The sequence below is a fragment of the Quercus lobata genome, chromosome 9, assembly GCF_001633185.2.
Source record: "Quercus lobata isolate SW786 chromosome 9, ValleyOak3.0 Primary Assembly, whole genome shotgun sequence".
NCBI lineage: Eukaryota > Viridiplantae > Streptophyta > Magnoliopsida > Fagales > Fagaceae > Quercus > Quercus lobata.
The window spans coordinates 13,205,144-13,228,987 of record NC_044912.1 but is presented as its reverse complement, the minus strand read 5'-3'; the positions used below and the strand labels follow the sequence as shown (position 1 = coordinate 13,228,987).

At 32.6% G+C, this 23,844-nt stretch overlaps 1 protein-coding gene and 1 non-coding gene across 2 annotated transcripts; both read right to left on the bottom strand.

Annotated features, from left to right (window-relative positions):
- Window positions 1–7,423: 7,423 nt before the first annotated feature.
- On the bottom strand, window positions 7,424–7,507 carry TRNAL-CAA. Its single transcript has one exon. It is a non-coding gene; the product is annotated as a tRNA-Leu (tRNA).
- A 1,579-nt stretch (window positions 7,508–9,086) lies between these two features.
- On the bottom strand, window positions 9,087–14,081 carry LOC115960184 (protein DETOXIFICATION 35-like). Its single transcript, XM_031078953.1, has 7 exons — window positions 13,633–14,081; window positions 11,454–12,079; window positions 11,211–11,267; window positions 10,441–10,679; window positions 10,231–10,349; window positions 9,838–9,924; window positions 9,087–9,509 (listed from the first exon to the last, which is right to left on the bottom strand). Exons 1-7 carry the CDS (start codon window positions 13,879–13,881, stop codon window positions 9,432–9,434), a joined length of 1,455 nt encoding a protein of 484 aa, XP_030934813.1. The 5' UTR covers window positions 13,882–14,081; the 3' UTR covers window positions 9,087–9,431.
- Window positions 14,082–23,844: the final 9,763 nt, after the last annotated feature.

Sequence of the window (23,844 nt, the reverse complement as noted above, 5' to 3'; positions counted from 1 at the left end):
TATGCCCACTCCACTTCCCCACGCCGTCAATAAACCGTCGAATTTAAATGGTCTCGTAAAGGGAAATCATTAAAGGCGCGTTTCGGATAATGAAGCGGCAGGAACGCATCATGAATGAATTCAAAGGAATGTCTCGTAGTCCGGTGTGTTTCCTAGATAGATGAAAAGGCACCCACATTGATGAAGGGCAGATCTAAGCAGACCGCAATAAAGGCGTGGCATTACCAAAACCCTCCTCTCCGACCAAGAAGTCGGACAACAGGATTTTGAGGGGCTATTGTGGGGTCCAATAATTTGTGGCCCTGGTCCATTTTTACGTTGGAGCCCAAGGCCCGAGCCGAGGAAGGTTATAGCCGAGGATAGGTAATAGAAGTCTCAAATAGTCTTGAGATACAGCCGATGATGATTCTGTCCTCGGCATATCCGAGGTCTCCCAGGAAGGAAGGGCAAAATCGGTATAGGAACAGTTTGGGAAAAAATCTAAAATATCTAGGTCAATAGAGAAGGGTACACTGGATAGTATAACGACCAAGGACAAAGAGAAAGCTGCCCTTACTGTCATTCAATACTCTGCACCTGATAGAGCTATGCTCTCCGACTTTTACAACCATCCCCAACGACTTTGGGTATAGGCTGATGGGACAAGTATCAGTCTTGAAAAAGTCGACCCTACACGTGGACGAAGGATAAGGAACACAGGCTAATATAAAAGGAAAAGTAAGCAATCCAGAGAAGGGGCTGGGAAAAATGGCAAAAAACCAGAGCCTCCCAGCCCGCCTCCAGGAGAACGACTCCTAGGGCGAACACGATTTAACTATGTATGAACGCCACGAAAAAGCCACTGTCTGGTGACCAAGGCCTAACCTTTCAAACCTACGCTCTATAAATGATATTGTTTGGGCCTTTTTACGTGCGAACCCAATATCGTTTTGGGTCGTTACAAATCGTGTCCTTACACTAGCAATTAACCCGTGCAACGCACAAAATAGTTTAACAAAAGTTAAATATTTACTTACTTAAAGAAATAATTTTTTTTTTATTTTTTTTATGGGAATTAATAATCACTTGAAAACGAATAAAGCTTCACCTTCTACTCATAACAATGGAAATCTTGAGATGAAATAATTCAACTAAACATAAAACAAAGCTTGAGATGAGCCAGAAATTTAAATTAAGTTTAAACACAAATAATTTTAAAAAAAAAGGTCTCCAAACAAAGAATAAATCTAGCCTATCTAGGTGGAATCAAAGGGAAAGAACACTGGGGCAGTAAGGATAAAAATATACAGCCCATGGTTACTCTTGCCATATCGGAAAATTAAAACTTACAGATTTCAAACGCTTTAGATTCAGCTGTTGCGCTTTTTCATCTTTTTCTTGGTCCACAAAGGACCTGGTTGGTTCGTCAAATTGAGAAACAGGTGATAGGTAGATTAAAAAAAATAAGAAAGAAGTTTTAAGGCTAGTTTATGAATGAATCTTGTTTCTTTCATAGATCCTGACTTTTAATTTTTAAATCATTTTAGGGGTTTTAAAAAAGAAAACTCTTTACTTGTAAGGATTATATCGAGTGAATTGCAATGTGAAGCTGCTGAAGTTGTTTTATCATCCTACAAAATAGCTTGAATAACTTCATTGAACTTAACATACAAATACGATCATTCAAAAACTGTCAGCATGCTATACCGGAAGAATTACGAAATTGTCTCCAACAATCAATTAGCAATTGAGGTTAAAAAAAAAAGTATTTTTGCTGAAGGGTTTCATCATTCATGCTTCTAGCTTTGACATATAATATGATTTCAATGTAAAAGGTCCCAACATTCTAGGCCATTGTCTAAACTACTTAATAAAAGCAATAATGAAAAAGATTTTGCTTGAAATGGGAATGTCAGAAAATACACCTACCATTTATATTATGAAGAAAAAATTGAAATGATTAAATCAATGTGTCATGTGCTTGTTGCTGGTGGTTGGTGCTAGAGTCCAAAGGGTGTTGGCTCATCCCTCTCGTCAGCCAAGCAGTTGTGGAAAATGCATGTACTGATCAAACTCAGAAACTTAGTGTAAGTGGAACTGTGGAAGTAGAACTTAATGCTGTTTTGATTTGTTTGTTTTCTTTGCTTTGCTGCTTGCTTTCTTCTTCTTCTCTTTTTTTTTCTCTATTTTTAGAACTTTCTTTGCTGCTAGCTAGGTCATTTTTATATTAGGGATTTACTAATGCATGATTAATAAACAATTTTAATTTTAATTTTTTTTTTACAGAAAAATGAAAACTTGTCTAATTTTCCTGACAACTTTTTTTTTTTAATTTTTATAAAAAAATTTAATAATAAATAACCAATATATATCCTAAAAGCATACACTAACCGACCTCTTATATAATTATAATACAATTAGTTTTTTTAGAAGGTACAATAATAATTTGTTGTCTGGTTGCTGCATTAAAATAATGTGACTTTCAATCCATTTTTTCTGGGTAAATAAATCCATTATATTATATACTTAACTCTTAAGGCCTATTTAAACAGGCTAGCTTCTTTGGGGGGCCAAGAATTGATGGATTGGATGCTTTTTGTTTGATATGGATTAATTTGATTTTATATTGTACTAGTAATTTATTGGCAAGAGAGAGAAAAAAATACAAGCAGAGTAAAAGACAATGAGAAAGGACTGGTAAAATAAGAACATGCAGATCCCATATACCTGTCTGCTCTCGACAAGCAATACAACCATCAATCATAGCCGTTTGATATAACCGGAGCTTCTTTGAGATTTCAACCTAGTACGGGTAATATCTACGTGGGAACTGTTAACTGGCACCATGTTGTGAATGAGTTATTAAGGTGTGTAATCAATTAAAGATTGGAATGGATTTATGAGAAAGGCTAAAAACACTGGCGGAGCCAGAATGGGGGGGGGGGGGGGGGTGGGGATCCCGACTTTGTAAAAAAATTCCCCAAACTACTAGTTTTGTAGGGGGGGCATTACATTGCTTATTTAAGGTGCTTGACACTTTGACCCACCCTTTTGACATGAAAAAGAGAAAAGCTAGTCCACTCCACCCTTAAAGAAGCAAATTGGAAAGTAAGGAAAAAAGTTTCCCGAAAAGCTAAAGTAAAAAAAAAAAAAAAATGATAAAAATATAAATAAGTGCTATATTTAAAATATTTTTATAACAAATTATATATGTAAGATGTAATTGGTTTTAATTTGAACTTACCACTAAAATTAGATTTTTTTTTTTTTTTGAGAAACCGTTAAAAAAATGTTGTATACATAGTATATCCCTTATTTTTTACCTATTACATTATTCATGGCATTTGTCTTTCTTGTTCATATCAATGAAATGCCATTTAATATATATTTTTTTAACAATATGCAACATTTACTTTTTATTAAATTTGTTTACAATTGTTTATTTATTTCGTTACTATAATCGATTAATGTATTTTTTTTTTTAATACTATCTTTTAATCTTGCCCCCCCTAAACTAAAATTCTGGCTCCGCCACTGGCTAAAAATATCACCGAAGTTACAAGTGAGACTCAAAATTTTTAACTCTAGTGGCTCTACACCTTATAATGTCAATAATAAATCTGACATAAAGTAATTTCTTAGTGGACAATTTACAATGCCTATTAACACAATGCTACTTACATATAACTGTAAGAACTAACGGACACTAGTTACTATTTTGTCAGTAATTACTACCTCACACTCTTAGCATGATGATTACTTCATAATACAAAGTTCTTGCATAGTGGGGGGAGGGGGCAAGAGCCGAAATTTAAGTTTTCAGGAGGAAGTTTCATACACATATATATTTAGATTAGGTTAGAGTATAATTCATATCTTGTATAAAAAAAAAAAAAAAATTTAAAAAAAAACCTCACTTAATGACTGCAATGTTATTTTTGTGCTTTTTTTTTTTTTTTTTTTGTGTGATAAGTCTCATCACATTTCTTTTTGTAAAGTTGCGATTTACAACTATATTTTATGTTGGCTTTATTTCATAACAAAAAGTATTGTATTTGTTTTAATTTTGTTCCTTGTATTTTGTGGGATTTTATTATATTGAGTTTAGTATTAAGTTGGTGAAGACTCAAGCTTAACTAAAGATTAGTGCATTTCGCGACTAACTCGCGAGAAGGGTTCTCGCGAAAAGGGCATGTGAGGAGCACATGATTGGAAGCTGAAGAGTCGTGCCACGCTGTCGTTTTCGCGAGGGTCTCATGGGTAAGGCCTTCCCGCGAGGTAGTCGCGAAATATTCTGCCTGGAGGATTTTTGAGTGTGACTTTCTTACCCTTCACTCATACTATATATACCCTCATTACCCACAAATGTAAAGGAGGTCATTCAGAGAAAAAAAAAACCCTAGATAGGTTTTCTACAACACACATACCCATCTTTTAGAGAGAGAGCTATCCATTTTTAGTGAGAAATCATTATAGCCTCTTCTCCTTTCCTCTCCCATTGTCATACCTTGAGAGGAGATTTATATCCAAACACAACCCACACATTTTCAAAGTGCAAAGAGTGTTTTGGAGTTTGGGAAACTTTGGGGAATTGCCAAAAGAAGCCGATGAGGCTTAGTGGATGCAATCGGGCGTATTGCGGGATCCGGAAAGTTAGACAAGACACGGTTCCAAGAAACCTTATTGGAGTAGGAGCTTGGAGAGCTTAGGTACATTGGGTAGATTAGACTTGGAGGGTCTCTTGCTAACCTATGTATTCCAACTGATTGTCTAGTGGATCGATTACCGCTTAGAGGGCGGCGGAGAGGTTTTATGCCGAGAGGTTTTATGCCGAGTACTTTGATTTCCTCTTCGATAATACATCGATGTGTTATCTTGTGTTTGCATCTTTTTTTCTTACTCTTTTACCTTTCATTTTACTGCTGTGTTATTATGAATATGGGTTAGAGTAGTTTGTTTGTTTATACACTTGCATTTACTCTTTTCTGCACTTAGTATAAGTTAGAGTGAAATCTATTGAACCGTAATTTTAATTTTGGGGTCTAAATAGCTCTTGTGTTTTCACACATTTTAGAGCATTCACTTTTATTTTAGTGATTGATTGACAAACGCACAAATAAACTTCATTACACAAATGTATAAATCTTAAAAAAACTTTCATAAATAAATAAATAATAATAAAAAAAGGTTCTAAACACAAAAATCTCTTCCTCTCCTTTTATATGGGTTTGAGTTAGTTTATTTATTTCAAGGAAAAAACAAAACATGTCAATTTTGAATATGCTTTTAAAAGAAAATTTTTGTTCGAAAATTTTAGCTTTTAATCGATTCTATTATAACTAATTATTATGAGAAATGATAAGTTCATAATAATTTCACAACATTTTTACAACAAATCTTAAGTGGCAGGTTATTACTGATTGTTATTGTAAGGACACGATTTTTAACGACCCAAGGATGACGTTGAGCTCGTATGTAAAGGGCCCGAACAATATGATTTGTAGAGAGTGGGTTTGGAAAGGCCTGCTCTTGGGCGCTGGGCATCGGTCTGGTCCTATTTGTATGAGAGCTCATACAAAGATAGGTTTGGACTGTATAGCTGAGCCTTACATCGATGTAGTTTGAAAGGTTTGACTCCTCGGAATTAGTCCGAGGAGCATTACATTCTCACCATTCTTCCTCCTTTTTCGTCATCCCCCATCCTTTTTTAGCTCTCTTTCCCTTTTATACTAGTATTCACTTCCCGTTCTTCATCTACGTGTCAGTTTTTCCTTGTTTGGGGTAATTACTCGTCCTATCAATCCATACGTCAGAGTGGTTGGGAAAAGCTGGATAGCATGGTATGGAGTATGGGCTTGTCAGGCGCTGGGCTCCACATTATGGTGTTGGCAACTTTCTCGTTTGTACTGCTCTTGTACTGAGTTTGTCCTTTTCTTCAGGCGTTTTGTGAGGTGTTGAGCGTGAGATCGTCCTCGGCCACATTCTTGGGCCATTAAGGGGCTTTCATCATACGTCCTCGGTAGTAGGGCTCCTCGGCTTGGGATTTGGGCCCTTAATGTGAAGTGGGCTGGGATTTCGAATTTCAGGCCCCACAGTTATTATTGGGGCAAAAAAAGTAATCTTAATGTTAGATTCAAATTTGAAACAATAACAACTAACCACCTATGATTGTTGTAAAAATGTTGTGGATGTAGCATCTCTCAATTATTATTATTTGTTTTTTGGTTTTAATTGTAGAGAAATGCTATGTTCACAACAAATTTTAAGTGGCAAATTATTATTGGTAGTTATGGTGGGTAAAAAAGTAATTTAAGTTGTAGATTCAAATTAGAACCAATAACAACTTACCACTTATGAAGTGTTGTGAAAATATTTTAAACGTAACAATTCTATTGTATTGTAGGCTAAGATAAAATTTAATGGATTATTGAAAAGTAATTTAAGGCTAATATTTTAATAGTTGTTATGGGTGGGAAAAAAAGTAATTTAAGTTGTGGATTCAAGTTAGAACTAATAACGAATTACTATCTATGAAGTGTTGTAAAAATATTTTGAGCGTAACAATTCTCTTGTATTATAGGCTAAGATAAAATTTAATGGATTATCGAAATTTGAATATAGTTTTGTATTACAAGTTAATTTTAAATCATTTTTGTGTAATTGATTGTATTCATTTGTGTCTCTCTTTTTTCTTCTTTTTTAAGTGCTAGGTCTCATAACATACAATTGTTCAAAAATTGTCAGCATACTATGCAGAAGAAATGATGACTTTGGCTCCAAAAATCAATTAGCAACTGTGGTGTTAAGAAAACAAGGTATTTTTGCTGAAGGGCTTTTTGTTTCTAGCTTTGAGATATTATAAGATTTCAGTGCAAAAATCCCATCATTCTAGACCATTATGATATATATAGTCTGAAGACTCTGAACTACAATTTTAAGGCATAAGTATAGAAGCATTGCCCAAGAAGACAACATATAAAACAATAAAAGATGTATATAAATATAAATATATCAACACATTAGCCAAAGGATGAGCAATTTCTTCTAGTGAATAGTGACAAATGTTCAAATGATTTTTTTTCCCTGTTTTATTTATAAATGAAGGTAGAACAAATGTTCAAATGGTTTTCTCCTCCTTCTTTTCTTTTTCTTTTTACTTATTTCACCAGACACCAGTAGTACAATAATGGTCCTTCTAAAAAAAAAAGAAGTACAATAATGGTGGTAGTGTAAAGTGTAAACCATAAAACTTCTCTATTGGATTGAGTTTTGAATTACCAAGATAATTTAATCAAAGTAAAGACCTTCATTAATTTATACTTGAACCCAATTTCCATCCAATGGCAATTTTCCCAGAATTAGTGGCATGTTCTTTGCCAAAGCGTTAGTAAAGTGTAGGAAAAAAAAAGGGTCGGGGGAAAAAAATAAAATAAGAAGAAAAAATTGTCAGAAGTGGGATTTGAACCCACGCCCTCGTTAGAGGACCAGAACTTGAGTCTGGCGCCTTAGACCACTCGGCCATCCTGACTCAGATGTTGAATCTGTGAAGCTTTTTTACTTTACTATTTAATTCATTTTTATAAAATATCCACCATCAATATATAGTTCCTTCAGTTTTCCTCAAATGTTGGACAGGATTGGAGAAACTAAAACACATGCCTTCTCAGTCCTCATTCTAAGATCTTACGTCACAACTTTTCTCCCTCCATTCAAAAATAATGTCTATAATTTTAAAATTGCTTCACTTAAAAATGGCTAGCAGAAATTAATTCCTTTCAAATAAATCCCTTCGATAAAATTTTTAAATTTTTGAATATTCATGTTCATTAATTAATTGGTGTGCATTTTACATCTATCATCACAATTATCAATTCACAACACATCCATCTATAACTGGTATCACAATTATCAATTCACAACACATCCATCTATAACTGGTAAATCGCACCATGTTTAATGGAGCATAAGTTAGTAGAGACAATTTGACTTTTAACCGCACCGTAAATGAATGGGAGAGGGGGAAGGGTGTTCCTTCGCATATATATTTTATAAAATTACAATACTTATATCCAAGAAATGAAATTAATTTAGGAATGTACATTAAACCCAATGATTTGCCGGACACAACCTAATCCAACCCAACATTTTGGATTGGTATTTCATGGTTTGATAAGTTGAATTGAGTTCTAAGTTAATTTGAAACTTTGGTTGGATTAGGTTAGGGCTGTCAAAATTTTTAATTCAAGTAACCCTATCCAAAGCACAATATTAATTGATTAATATACATATGTGTGTATATTTTAGGTTTCTTAGTTCGATTTATTTTAGATCATGGGTTTATTTTAAATGTGTTAGTTTAATTTATTTTGATTATTGAGACTTAATTTTACTGGAATTGGAGAATTAGGCTCAATTTAAATTGTAATAATTTGATTGAAAGATGGACTCAAATAGATTTGAGAAAATGACAAAACTTAGGTACAGTACCTTAGGTGCTGTTCCTCAAGTTCCCCTCTCAAAATTCTGCCACGTAGATACTTAACTAAAAAATACACTTCTATCGCATGAGAAAAAATTCACATAGCATAATTTTAAGAAGGGAACCTAAGGAATAGCATCTTAGTACTGTACCTAAGTCTTACCCTTGAGAAAATAGCCCAATGATCCAACTTACCAATTCGGTTGGCTTGGTTTTTGCTTTTTAGAGCTAATATCAGGTTGAATTGAAGATTTCTCAATTCGATGAAGTCAAATTGGGTTGGAAAATACACTAAACTCTGTACAATATAACACGATTCATACACAACCTTATGCAGAGTTTTCATATATCCACTCAGAAAATATTTCTCAAGATCCAAAAGTCATAGAATTAAAATGTCAAACTACTCGCTGGAATATGCATTTGTATCATATAGAATGTGCAGAGCAGTGAGACATTGAACAAACTGGCTGATGACATTAAGTCCCTAAAACAGAAAGAAAATTCCTAACTATTCAAATGAAAGCTACCTTACTATCACAACATTGCATACAGAAAAAGGAACCTCTAAAACTAGAAGTAATAAAATTTACTTATAACCTTTTTGTTAAAAAAGAACTTGTAAACATTAAGACAAAATGGAAAATAAATAATCTTAACCATCTTCAATAATGTCAGCTAAGCTTACAACGCATACATTTAAACTGGATCTAGCTAGTTTCAGAGATAGCAGGACTCTTTAAATCAAAGATCTGCAACATGCATCTCCAATTATGCAGATGCTGCTAACTCCAGCCTCAAAATTGTGGCCAATATGAAAACTGGAGTACTACAATGCAAAAACTAAATGTAACACCCCGAACAACATTAACATGCAATGTCTTAGGGCGTTAGTTATTTTGAGACCATTTAAAGGACTTCAAAATTGTTGGAACTTGGAAGTAATAATAATCCAGTTTGTTAATAAGCAAGTTCACACATTATCGGTTATCTTCTCGATGTTGATGTCTTGGCCACCCCACTTCCGCATGCGTTCAGTTGTTTGTTCCACCTGACAGTGACTTCTTGTCAATATTTGAAGGGATATGAACATACACACATACTATGAAAGAGTTTAGGAAGGATCCATCTATATATATCAGATGTAAAATCAATTATCAGGTTGTGCACTTTCTTTTTCTTTTTAAATAAAAATATTTTTAATCCATCATCAGCCAAATGTTTCCAAGGCTAAGTAAATTAAAAGCTTCAAAACATCATGCTAATATATATATATATATATATATATTTGTACAATGAAACAATCACCTACTGCTTCATGTCATAAGCATAACTTTATAAAGAATCTAGTGTGTAGCTTGTAAAAAAAAATCCCTTACCTCCTTGTTCCAGTTGGTTTTATAGAGTACAATCAAGAGAAGCAAAGTTTGTAGAGCAGTTCCACTTATCATGCCCCCCCAAAGTCCCTACAATCCCGAAATAGATTAGTGAAGGAACTAAAGGAGAGCAAAAACAATGGAAGTAAATATGTTTTCTTTCTTCTTCCCTCTTTCAGGCCTTTATTCCCTTTAATAGCCAATAAGCAAAGATAAAACCAAATTGCAACTATCAGACTACACTTTATACTTGCAGATTATTATGGAAAGTAAAAAAGATATAATAGGCCCTGTTCTGTTTCTGGAGACAATGACAAAGCTTATATTGTGGCATTTATAGGAAAGCTTTTTCAAAGCAAATAACTTAAAAGTACAAACGGAATTGAAATGTTTTACCATCACTCCTAAATTTGCTTTATAACCAAGAAGGTATCCAAATGGAAGCCCGAAAATGTAATAACAACCCAAGTTTATATAAGCCACCAATGCTTGCCACCCACCGCCAACGGCAACCCCTACAAAAATGATTCCATAGATATTAAAAGGGCAGGAATTCCGTCGTTTACTATAGAACATAGAAGTAGGAGAAGCCAAATAATATGATACCTGAAATCACAGGTTGAACACTGTTAAGAACCATGGTCACACCAAGGAGGACTGCTAGGCGAGAGACAGCTTCTTGTAGCTCTGTACTGCTTGTAAATATGACAGCAAAATAGTCTTTAGTTATCAGGATAACAACCATGAAAAAGATCCCAATAAGGAGAGACTGAAAGACTGTCACATAAACAGAGTATTTCGCAGCTCTTGGATGCCCCAACCCGAGCTCATTGGAAACTCGGACACTGCCACCAGGAAAGAAGAAAATTAACTATGGAGTAACAAATTTTTTTTTTAAAAGGGAACGAAAAATTACGCAATAAAATAATGTATGTAAGAATGAAAACACAACAAGGATAGACCAAAAGCAAACACATACTGTAGCAAGATGCATACAAACACACATATTCACACCAACAATTACTAAATGCAGTGAGCAACATAATTTGTCAACCTAGTGCATCAAAACAGGGCCACATTATGCCATATACAAAGCATTCTACAAGGTGCAAAGTTTCCATGGAACCCAACACAGTATAAAGCTCTTTATACTACAGCAATTTCCATCTCAAGCAACTCCTGTAATCAATTTGCCAAAATTCTTTAAATTTTTTTAATTGAATCTTAAATTCATGGAGTATGTTACAACAACACTTGATAATGTCATAGTTTATATCATAATTACTTATTTTTAGGTCACCCATGTCTAATTTGGTGCCTTAAGTGTCAGTTGCCATAAAATGCTGTGAAAAGAATTCAGATTATAGGTCATGTACCTTATAGCTGCATTTATTCCAATGAACAACATGGCTTCCCACCCATTGATATTCATGCTGAAAAATAAAATTTAATCAATAAGTAAGAAGCAAAGGAAAATTCAGAATATTAAACATAGAAATGAGACATAATAGTCCAGACCAAACCAACAAAAGGAAAACAGGAATATCAAGGTGACCAGTTAAAATTATTATGCCCAAGTATATGTTTCACATAGAGTCTGCACAAGTTATGTATCTTACCAAATAGATAGGGAACCAACAGCAACCACTGCATTATCAAGGTGACCAGTTAGAATTATTATGCTCATAAAATACCAGATCTCTAAGCAAAGCATCACTGCTGATGCAAGGGAGAGCCTAACAAAGGCCCATATCTCTTTGAATGCCGACCAGGACAACCCAGTCCACCCTTCGTTGCACCAAACTACAACATAGACAACCTGACCTATAGCAATTTCCCAACTTGTGATGTCAAATGCTATGGCTGCACCAGCTAAACCCCAATCGAATACATAAATGAAAAGCCAAAGCAGTAATACGTGTAATATTAGAGCCACAAAACCGATCCAGGCAATCACATTAACCTTGCTCTGGGCTTGAAGGAATTTCGACGTAGGGAAATTGATGGCAAGTGAGAATAACTGAGGAATAATTAATATAGTAAATCTTCCTGCAATATCAGCTACATCATCTTCTTGCCCCAGAAGCTTTAGAACTGGGGTCGCAAAGATGTAAATTGGCAAGAGAATGATGCAGGTAACCCATAGGATAATCCATGATCGCTGCATGTAAACGCCAAGCAAGTGAACTTGTCCAGCACCAAATGCTTGACCACAAAGCGTCTCGAGCGCACTCCCCATACCAAGCTACAAATTTGTATAATAAATTCAGGCTTTGTTTGTCCAAACAAAAATGAAATATTGGTAGATGAAGATATCAACATTGACTAATAAGACATCTATACAGGGCGTGTGCTACATATTTACTATAGAACTAATTGTATTACATGACAAACATACAATGTGCATAATCAAGCTATTCCCTGAGAGCGAACAATGTAAGCTTTGACCATTAGAAAGTAACTCATTAGAGAAACAACTTTCATCCACTTTGGATGGTTATGATATGTTTTTCAGTAGAGAAATTATGAGAACAAAAAACAAAAAGTTGAGACTGACCAACCCTTCTTAGCTTAAATGATGCACAAACCATGGAAATTTCATGTTTTTCATAAGGCTTATCGATGAACAAGTCGCTTTGTAGGATTGACATTGCAAAGGTACATAAACCAAACACAAAAATTGTGATGTTTCCACCTAAACCTTTTTCTTAAAAAAAAAAACACTTTGGGACTCAAATTAAGAAAAGTATATAATACAAAATACAAAGATTTATATAATACAGTAAACCTTTGCTAGTTGCCCAAGACAAAAAAGAGGACAGAAGAATTAAAAAAGATTCACAAGAATTCAAGGCATTGAGTAGTATAGGTTTAGCCTAGAGTTAGCACCTATATATACCCTATTTAGAGCATTCACAATAAAACATCTAAAAATTTTAGTTTTTAGCCACTCAAAACACTATTTTATTTATTTTAACAATCCACTTTATAATACACCCTACAACAAATAACAAAGATTTTATATTAACATTCAACACATTAAAATAATATAAACAATACAATAAAATAATATATCTAACACAATAACCAACAACCACAACCATCAATATATTAAAATACTTTTTTATAGCACTTTGCATTAAAATATTCTTTTTTGTTTTGAGTTTTGAGCTACAGGTGGACTGCTATAGATAGAAGCCTACCGTAGCTCAAAGTTAAATTTTTTTAAGTTTAGCTACTTTACTGTAGCCACAATTTTAATTTGAAGAATTGGTTGATAGCACCCTCACTGGGATGCTCTTAGAGTTCATTGTAACACAAAATTAATGTATATCTATACCCTACGAAATCTAACTTTTTCAGATAACTTTAAGTTTCAGTAATAGGCAGCTTGTTTTGGGATTTAAGTTTTAATATAGTGATAATGACATTCTTTACGGTATCACAAATCTATTGGTCATTGCAATCTCCCTCACCACGATCTATCTACCTGTCTCAAAAACCAAAAAGTCTAAATCTTATCGAATATGGCATGTGGAGTACCTAAAAAAAACACATAAAAAAAAAAAAAAAGCCATTTGAAAACAAAAACGAACGAGCTTCATTGAATAACATCGACATCGTACACGCAAGCAAACATACAGTCTCTTTCTCTCACACACACATAGACATGAATGCATCCAGCTTTGTATATCTACATGTAGTAGCAGTAGACTGGTAGTTGGTTAACCGACACAAATATAACAATTATTTTTTGGGACCACAAACACACAAAGAGAGAGAGAGAGAGAGAGAGACCATGAAACCGAAAGAGAAAGTTCCGATAACAGAGAGAGCAATAGCTACGCCGGAGAGCTCGACTGCACCGATGTGTCCGACGAAGATGTTGGTGATGGAATTGGTGCCGTACTGACAAATAATGTTGAACGCAATGGGTCCAGCTATCTTCCACACCTTCACTGTCTCTCTCCAAAACACCCACCTCACCTCCGCCAAGCTCCTCGCCGGCGTGTAGTCACCGCTGTCGATCAACGGCGTCGTCTCCATCTCTCTGACTCTCCGGCTGGGCTCAAGAGGACACGTGTCCTCCTCTCCTCACTCCTCGACTACTAGAGCAAAGTAGTTTTTTTTTTCGCTCCGTTGAAGACTTCAACAGTGACTACTAAGTCGTCAAGTCGTTGGTTTTGTTTGTTTTGGTTTTGGAAACTCTATGATATCATAAGCTGTTTTTATAATGCTCATGCGTGTAACGTGTGTGAACTGCATCCATCTATTTGGCTCTAGAATTAAAAGAGTGATGTTAGGTTGCTACTTTCTTCTACCATTTTTTATTTTAATATAGTAAAAATTGTACGTAATATTTTTATACGTTTTCCAAAGTTTACTTTTCTTATATATATAATAATAAAAAGAATAATAAATTAAGGGAAAATTACAACGACTTGTAAATTACACACCTTGGTCCTTTTAATTTTATAATCTTCTTATTTACATTACTGGTTCAATACATATAATTTCATTAGAGAATAAATTTTACCTTTTAAATTGTTTGTGACAATCTCTTTACGTTACTTAGTCAATATATGCAATTTTTCTTTTTGGCATGAACTAAAAATGGATTTTTTTTTTTTTTTGTTGTTGTTGTTGTTGTTGTTGTTGTTGTTAGATATAGTGTAATTTTAACCTATAACGTCTACTCCAAAATAATTGTCTTTTATTATTAAGCCAAGACACTAATCGATTTTTTGTATAGACAATTTTTTTATTTGATGGAAATTTTTTTTACCAATTAAGATAACTATAACCCATAAAAATAAAAGTGCTTGTTGCAAAAATAAAAGTACTTAAACAAGCGCCTATTAAACTTAGACAAAGAATTTTTCTCCAAAAAAAAAAAAAAAAAAAACTTAGACAAAGAGTTTTTTTTTTTTTTTATGATAGTAAAAAGAATACTTTTCTTTATGAAACTTTTTTTTTTTTTGAGGAATAATTTTTAAAATTTTTTTATGAAACTTAGACAAATAATAATTTTGGCTTCTCAATAAAAGTAAAAGAATAATACCAAAATTGTGGGTTTCAGTTAACTCAACTCGTAAAGTCTTCAATGGTTGTATAAGAGATATGAGGTTCAATCTTCGCCTACACCAAAAACCAATCGGTATCTTGGTCTGATGATAAAAAATTATAACAGACACCATAAGTTGAAACTCTAAAAAAAAAAAAAACCCAAAATTTTGTAATTATTGCAGCCAATAAATGCAAATTGCCAACTCATGTGATTATAATTTTTGTTAGAATATGAGCCCAACTTGTTAGCTAGGCCCATCGTACTATTGTACTGCACCACATACTCTACCCATATAAAAAGGCAATCTTTCGCGTAATATTTTACAAAGTTCAATACAGTAAAACTTCAGTTTTTTTTTTTTTTTTTTTGAAACTGAACTTGGATATTTCATTAACCTGAAATTGGCGTACAACAGAGGCCCAAAGAAAGGCATATACAAGGAATTCAATAACAAAATTAGCATTTAGCCCTATCCACTAGAAGAATCCTCTGGATCATTGGGGGCTCTAAACCTCTCCACTGTTGAGATATCCCAGCTGCCTTAGCAACTTGTGCCAAAACATGTGCTGCCTTGTTGTATTCCCTTTTCAGGTGCCTCAGCAACTTCAGTTTTTATCATGGCAGCAACTTGCAAAAGATTTTGTGTTCGCACCGTGTCCCCACATTACTCCCACTTAAAATAAAAATAAAAAAAATAAAAACTTGGGTGTATTGCTGGGTCACATGAATAAAATCAAGTTACATCTGGGTAATTTTAAATGAAATTACGCTATCTAATAATTTTTTATAGGGTAGTATTTTGAAAATCTCATTGTTAGATTATATATTCTCTATGTTCTTAACACAAATTCATGCAAATATAATGTTATTTATCATGTAATTCATAAACTTATTTTTTTATGTATAATTGGTGGGCTCAGATGCAAATTAGTAAGAAGTTGGCCACAACAACAATTTGTAAAAATGTTGTAAAATAGTTTATGACTATAGCATTACTCAATATGTTTAGTTCTTTAGAACTTAATGTGAAATATTCTTACTATTAGGGAAATGTTAACGAATGCCTTAAAGACATTAGTTTAGGAAATATATTTAAAAATATTTTATGGAAAAATGATAAAATAATTAATTACGTTGACATCTTTTTATATTTCCTATAAAAATAATATTAAAACTTTCCTAATATTCTTTATAAACAATTGCCCTATAAGCATTTGTTATCATGACCCTTAATTTTATATGGGAAGGGGGAAAAACATACATGTAAGGACTCAATTTTGTAACGACCCCAAATTGGTGTATTGGGTTCGAACGTTAAAAGTTCAAACAATAAATTTGTAGAGAGTAGGCTAAAAAGCTAGGCCTTGGTCATCGGACAGTAGTTAGTCATGGTGTTCATGATAATTGCATAGAAGTGAACTGAGTTTGTCCAAGAAGACTTTCTCTCTGACATGGCCTGAGTGGCTCCAGTCATTGGACCTCGTCCAAAAAGCTTAATGTTCTTATTATTCCTTTTACCTTAGGTTACAATGGGCTTGATATTGAGCTCGAGCTTGGTTTGACTAATGAATCAAGCCAAGCCAAGCCGAGCTCAAGTTTTTATATTTTATAACGAGCTCAAACTTGGACATTATTTGTAGGCTCATATCAAGCTCAAGCCAAGTTTGAACATTCTATTTTTGCTGTCGAGCCGAGCTTGAACATTTACTACTCGACAAAGCTAAGCTCATTTACAGCCCTAGACTTAAAGCTTATACTCCCAAGGTTTTTTTTTTATTTATTTATTTTTTTCCTTTAATTTTTGAGAATCCAGACCTCAAAGGTCTAATTTATTGGATAAATACTAAAAGAGACTGCATAGAATCACGAGTGACAAGAAGAGCTATTTCATCAGAGCTATTTCATCAGTTTGAACTCAATCCAAACTTGCAGCTCATCAGTCATCACCATGCTTAGACTGACTGATCGTTTTATTGAGAGAAACGACAGAAACGAAAACCAGTAGCTAGCACGAGATAGACAATCATTCAGAACATGATCAAAGTTAGTAAAATATAATTGGTGTAAAGAATCCCTCGCAGGTTGTTTGTGAGCCATGTAAACGACATACGAAATTAGTGGTATAAGGTCAGTGTGCTATAACTGGGCATTATAAACGGTCGTAATCCAAAATGCCAGCAACCATCGTATCATCAAGGAGATTGGATTCAACTAATTTAAGTAACACAATCTTTTCTGTTTAAGGGCCAAATTAAAGGAGTGGGGATTTGGTGAGAGAGGATGATGTGAATTATTTTTTATAACTACTTGTACTTGATGACAAGTATTTAATTATTTACTTTAATTCATGTATACTTCTTTAAATGGTAAATAGTATTGGATTAGTTGTGCAATAAAATTCCATAATTAATTGAAGAAAAAGATAATAAAAGTAGCTTTAGCTTAACCTAAACTAACTTGTAATCTCATGCATATGCATAGAAATACTTAAAAATATATAATAAGATGCATAATATAATTTAAATATTATTGATAGTCATTTTTATATTTTGTTAACTCTTTAAAAAAAAAATTTAAGGACATTATTAGGTATAAAATGTAAATTGTCCTTTTTTAAAAAAAAAATTATTGTGAAGCACTTTTTTTTTTTTAAGATTCATTTATTCTAGACTCTTTGGTTTTTGTACTTAATAACTCACTTGGATGAATATTTATGATGTAATTTCACATTTGATTCTAAAATTAAGAAATTTAATAAAACTCTTTAAGAATAAATAATTTAGAACACATGGTGTAAAATTGGAACTATAATTTGTAATTTTAATTTGAGTTTCTCTAATTAGTTTCACCTATTATAATATATATATATATATATATATATATATATATATTTATAGATATTGCAGACAAAGCAGTGTGTCTTTAAGGCTGCAGTCTAAGGTCAATCTAAACGACATAATGCGATATTTGGTGGTAATGGGATAGGTAACATTTATCTCACTTGGGGTTCGACCCTATACTTGTAGGAATTATCCTAATGTGAGAGGAGTGTTATATACTTATATACATATTAGAGACAAATTAGAAATTAGTAATTAAAACTTTTTTGAGTTGCAATTTTTGTTGGATTAGTAGAGTTTGTAACGATGCAGCCCATGCTACTTTTAAACTGGTTGGTAATCTTAAAAGGCTTTTTTTTCTTTTTTCTTTTTTCTTTTTTCTTGTAATAAGTTCAATTTCTCTCTTGTTATTGCTGATGTTTGTAGGGATGATTGTACTTCTTTTGTTCCTTCATTTTTCTTTCTTAATAAAAGTTCAAGTTAAAAAAATAAAAAAAAGAAAGAAAAAGGTAAATTCCACTAACATACCCTGAAGTTTGGGCTAATACCAACTAGGTCCAAAACTTTTCAAAACAAACCAATTGGTCCTTAAAGCCAACTTAGTCCCTAAACACTATTAGACTAATTAGTTATTTTTTCTCAGCTGTTTTAGGGACTAAGTTGGCTTTAAGGACCATATTAGTTAGTTTTGAAAAGTCTTGGATCTGGTTGACATTAGTTCATATCTTAAAATATGTTAATAGAATTTACCCTATACATATTTAGGAGTGGAACTAGAGCCAAGGCCTCCCAAGTCCCAACAACCCCCCCACCCCCCCAAACCCCTTTTTTAAAAAAAATCTTTTACATTACCTATATATATATTAAACATTTTTAAAGACATAACCTATAAAAATAGGAGTTGGCCTCTAACAAAAATTTATAATTCCGCCTCTATTTATATATATATATATATATATATATAAAAAAAAAATAGGACCCATAAAGTATGAATGTAGGTACCTCATTAGCGTCACTGTGTGACTATGAAGAGTGTGAATTGTCATATAGCAGAAGAAGGGATATGAGGGGGGTGTATCAACTCTCACCCATTGTGTTGCTACGGATGTATGAGTTGGGTTAATCATTATCCGATATTGTGTCAAATAAGCGTATAGAGAGAAAGGTATCTAACTATCTAAACCACCACGTGACCAGATTTGTCGATGGTTTAAATTACCATTACCTAACGCAAAGGACATAGCTCACCTCTCTAGTAAAATGTAAAACATTCATATTTTAACATGCATGTTTGTGTGTAATACTAATGGGTTGAAGGAGTTGAATACTGGGATTTTACATTTTCTTTGTCACGACTCACGATCTCCTCGCAGTAGAGATGAACTTTCTAGTTACTTCTTTCAGTTCTTTGTGATCCTCTAGGGGACTTTCGAGATTGCGCCAATACTTAGAGAGCATTTGAATCTTGATTATAAGCCAATTTATAACTTATTTTTCTTATTATTTGTAAGTCTCACATGAGTCACCTACTTATTTTTATTTACTTTTTACTTTTTATTTACTATACTTTCAACAAAAAAATTTCACTAGAGAGCAAAAAATAATGTATTAGCTATGGAGTGTTTCAATAAGAAGAATGCACATTTTTCTTTTGACACTAGTCTCTTATTTCTAGATGGTAGTTCGGAGTACCATTAATGGAAATAAGATTTTAGGTCTGTTTAACACTCCAACTAAATCTTCTTTAATGTGGTTACGCATTTGTTAATTTCTCAAACACACTTGGTTCCATCCATATTTGGTTCTGGACCAATGATCTTGGTTCAGTCCCTCCACATGTAATTCTTTGTTTTTGAAAGATATCACTCAACTTTTATGTTTTATTAAAACCAAAACAGAGACACACTTCTAGAGTGCCCTCAAAGAATATGTTTTGAAGTCTGTTAAATCAAATATGAAGATACTCCACAAATGATGTCCTTTTGAGCTATGTTTGTTTAATCCAATACATTGTTTGGAGTTGGTATTTGTAAGATTGATGGTGTTGCACGAGTAGACAACTGTTTTTAATATTTATATACTAGTCAGTAACCTATGCAATCTATAAAAAGTTTTAATATGATATAATTTTTTTCTCTTTTGTTTTTTGTTTTACTGAATAGACATTTTGTTATGATTCTGTTTATATATAGAATTATTCATTTTTCAATAAAAAAAGAGATATGATATGATGTACTAAGATTCTATTTGAGGGTTTAAATAAAAAAAATAAATTTTAAATTCAAGTGATATATATATATATATATATATATTAGAATAATGGTGTATAAAATTGTGAGACCTCAAAAATTTATGTGGCAAAATATTATAAAATCAACCAATATATTATGTAGATATAAGTCTAGTCACTTTAGGGGGAAAATTAAAACTTTAAAGATGGGCTTTTCATTACATTTAAACTTTAAAGCACCCTGTATTAAATTGCAAAAAACGTTTCATTGCATTTAAAACTCATTAGATATTGATCTAATAAACATTACTTAAAAAATAAATACAATATGCTTCTACTCTCGCCGTTCGAACCATTTCCTCTCTAAACCTTTGACTAACATTGCTAATTTGTACAAATCTTTCCATTTGTTTTTATATTAATTAGTTATTAGTACATCATTAATTTTGGTTCAACCTTCATTCCAACCCAAATCCATCTTCAAAACCTTATTAGTACATCATTTTGTTTTTATAAAAGTTTCTTTCTCGCCAGATTCTCAACCAAAAAAAAAAAAAAAAGTTTCTTTCTCGCCAAGATTTTAGGACATGACCAGAGCCTAAAATGCAATATGTGAATCTCTGTAAGGGCCACATGCGGCCCAATTTATATGGAATAATACATTTGAAATATGGCTGTGGCCTAAGGGACGCGCTTGTTGAAGTGTTGGACTGAGCCCCCTGAGGAACGTGTATTGGGCTTCAAACTGCACTTTTAAAAAATCTCACTTTTTCAAAAAACCCAAATTTTAAAAAACTGTACTAAACTCCCCCTCTATGAGCAAGCATGCCACAAAGTAATGAAAAGGGCTAAAGATTCCTTTTTAATTTCTGACCCAATGGGCCACTTCGTATTATCATTAATATCAGATGTTCAGCTTCAGATATCTACTACTACGTCCAATTTCTTGGTTACTGAGAGAAACTAATTTGAATTAAGGCAATGTTCTTTTATTTATACAAAATCATAAGGTGATAAGCTGTAATGCAGACTTAAAAGTAATAGTACTTGCTCATGAATCCAAATTCAAAGCCTTTGAAATATAAAAGTAGAACACAAAAACCAAAACAAAGTATTTGTATTCCATAAATCCATCAATGCCATAACTTTTATTATATATCTATAATAACATGTTACATCAACTATTTTAAAAAAAAAATATTGTGTTACTAAACTTATATTTTGAATAATATCCCTTAGAACTTATCGTTTCTTTTAGTCTTGTCCAAAGACAGAGAAGATTAAAAAGTATGATAGAAAATAGAAGTACTTTAGGCTACGAGCTAGTACTAGAAAAACTCTTTAACTACACATTTCCATTTCAATATAAGAAGACACCGTTAGCTACAAAGAGACTTCAATTTATTGTAGAGTTACTTTAAAACAACAACACAAATATTAGCAACATCAACATTGACAATACTATAATGTAAATTAGCACCTATTGTTAACTTATTACTTATTAGTCTGCATCCTACCAAACCACGTAAAAGGGACATGAACTATTATTATGTAAATCAGTTCAGTGTTGTGACATGAAAGATGCTAAATGAGCTGTACACAATGATTTTAACTTAGATTCTTAATTAAGCTAATGAAGCCTGTGGACAGTGAAAAATTATTATAGTTCGAGTTTAATTGGTTTTGACAGTTTAACTTATCATATTATAGCGGGTCAAGTCATTGATAGTTTTGAATAAACTATGATGATGAGACTAATTTATGAAAATTGATTTTAAAAGTCAAATTCAACAAATCAATATGTTAAACAAAATTTACTTGACTTCTTATTAAAAAGATCAGCTTAAATCTGGGTTACTGTGTAATATTATCTTAACCAAGTAACTAAAAATATGTAATCATTTGGTCCTTTGGTGCGATGGACTCAAATCTTAGTGACCAAATGCCTGTTTGATATTGTTTACTTTTGCAACTTTTTAAAATTGAATGGTTTGAAAATTTGGTACTTAAAAAAAGAGTAGAGTAAAAAAGAGTGTATTATTGAAAAGGTATGGTTTTAAACTACCTGCACCAAATGGGAACTAAACAATTTTGCATTATTTTTTCTTATCTCTTCTATTCTATTTGTAAATTTTATTTGAATTTTAATAAAATTAAAATGTATTGGCTAAAAATATTTTACACACTTTGTAAATTTAGAAATTGGTCAAAAAGGAAAAGAAAAATGCACATCACAAAGGACATGATCATCACATGGAATCCCACACCAAATTAAGCTTTACTCTCTCTCAACTCACTAAATGATCCTGTTACACAATTTTGTTAACCTTTTGACGTCGTAACGCCCACGCCAATGCTTATTGATGTCAAAGAAAGACACCATCATCAAATTACAAGAAACAACATAAGTCTTAGGCTCGCCATATTGTTAGAGAGAGAGAGAGAGAGGGATGGCTAATAAACGAAGAAGAAAAAGAAGAATGTCAAAAATGAAAAGGAGTGGATTGTGGAGTATTGCCCATATTATAGGGAATGGAGTATCATAATGTAAAAATAAGTTATATTTCTAGTGAATGTTATAGCCAATACCTATTCTCATATTATAAACATTCAAAATGATATAATTTTCCACCAACCTAGTTTAGAGGAAAGTTCTTCCTTCATATAATCCACTATGTGGCAATTAAAAAAATATTAACATGAACTTTTATTTACATAATCTACTTAATAATCATGCAATTTGTTTAAATGATTTAGTAATAAATCATGTAATTTAATACATATGGATGATGTTTTGAATCGTCAATTAAAAATATAGGGTTGTGTTAACGGACAGGTGCTTGTTAAGATTTCCCAAAAAAAATATTATTAAACTTGATTTTGAGGAAAACTTAGTTCTTAACTAGAGCGGACCAAAAAACTAATCAATAAGATTTAAAGTAATATATTATATTTACAACTTTTTCCACAACAAATTTCATAATTGTTGAACTAGTAGATTATAAGTGATGGACATAACCGAAATTCATGAAACCACCACTTTCTCCATCACTCAAAATCTACGAAGTCAATAATTTGTGAAATTTATAATATTTGTTTTCATTTTTTTAAATGATAATGGCTAAAAAAAAATGGGAGTGATTGGCGTCCAATCAAAAACTATGTCTAAATCTTGGCCACCCCAGGTAGTAACCCATGCATACTGATTGGGGTAAGCTTTTATACATAAAGGATGTAAGTTCACTGACAAACGTATAATGCACCACCAAATAGACATTCGACACGTGCTCATGACAATACTTGAATTCTCGATGTAGATGCTACATAGTTGGTTCTCATCCTTCAGAGACTACGAGTGTAATAGAGCATCCGTCGACAAAAGGATCACCCTAAGATGATCATCTCATGGCTATTGAGAACGAATCAAATCAGATGGTTCTATTTCTCAATCTTTCTGACTTGCTCCTATGGAACCCAGGTTGAAAAGATTGAGAAAAATAGGTCATTCACAACCACTGATAAAGGATTCCTCGAAAAGTCATACAGAGCTTTTTAAAAAAAATTAAAAACAAAAAATCCAAAAAAGTGAGATTTCTGCAATCGTGTGCCCGTGACGTAGACTGCCACTAGTTTCAAGATTTGACAATTCACAAATCTATGACTGTCATCGGCTATACCCGGTCATTGCTAATAATAATAATAATAAAAATTAAATGGCAATTCTTAACATTTTTATAACAAATTTCAAGTAGTAAATTATTATTGATTGTTGCTAAAGGTAAAATGATAGTTCTACTGGTAAATCTAGATTAGAACCGAATAACAATTTGGCATTTAAGATTTGTTGTGAAACAGAAATGCTTTATCCAGAA

What these genes read in the sequence shown, in the direction of transcription:
- LOC115960184 (XM_031078953.1), bottom strand. Translation starts at nt 13,881, where the DNA reads ATGGAGACGACGCCGTTGATCGACAGCGGTGACTACACGCCGGCGAGG. An exon ending in CTTTCTCTTTCGGTTTCATG is followed by an intron (nt 12,080 to 13,632) that starts GTCTCTCTCTCT and finishes ACAAATTTGTAG; the next exon opens with CTTGGTATGGGGAGTGCGCT. An exon ending in GTTGGTTCCCTATCTATTTG is followed by an intron (nt 11,268 to 11,453) that starts GTAAGATACATA and finishes TTTATTTTTCAG; the next exon opens with CATGAATATCAATGGGTGGG.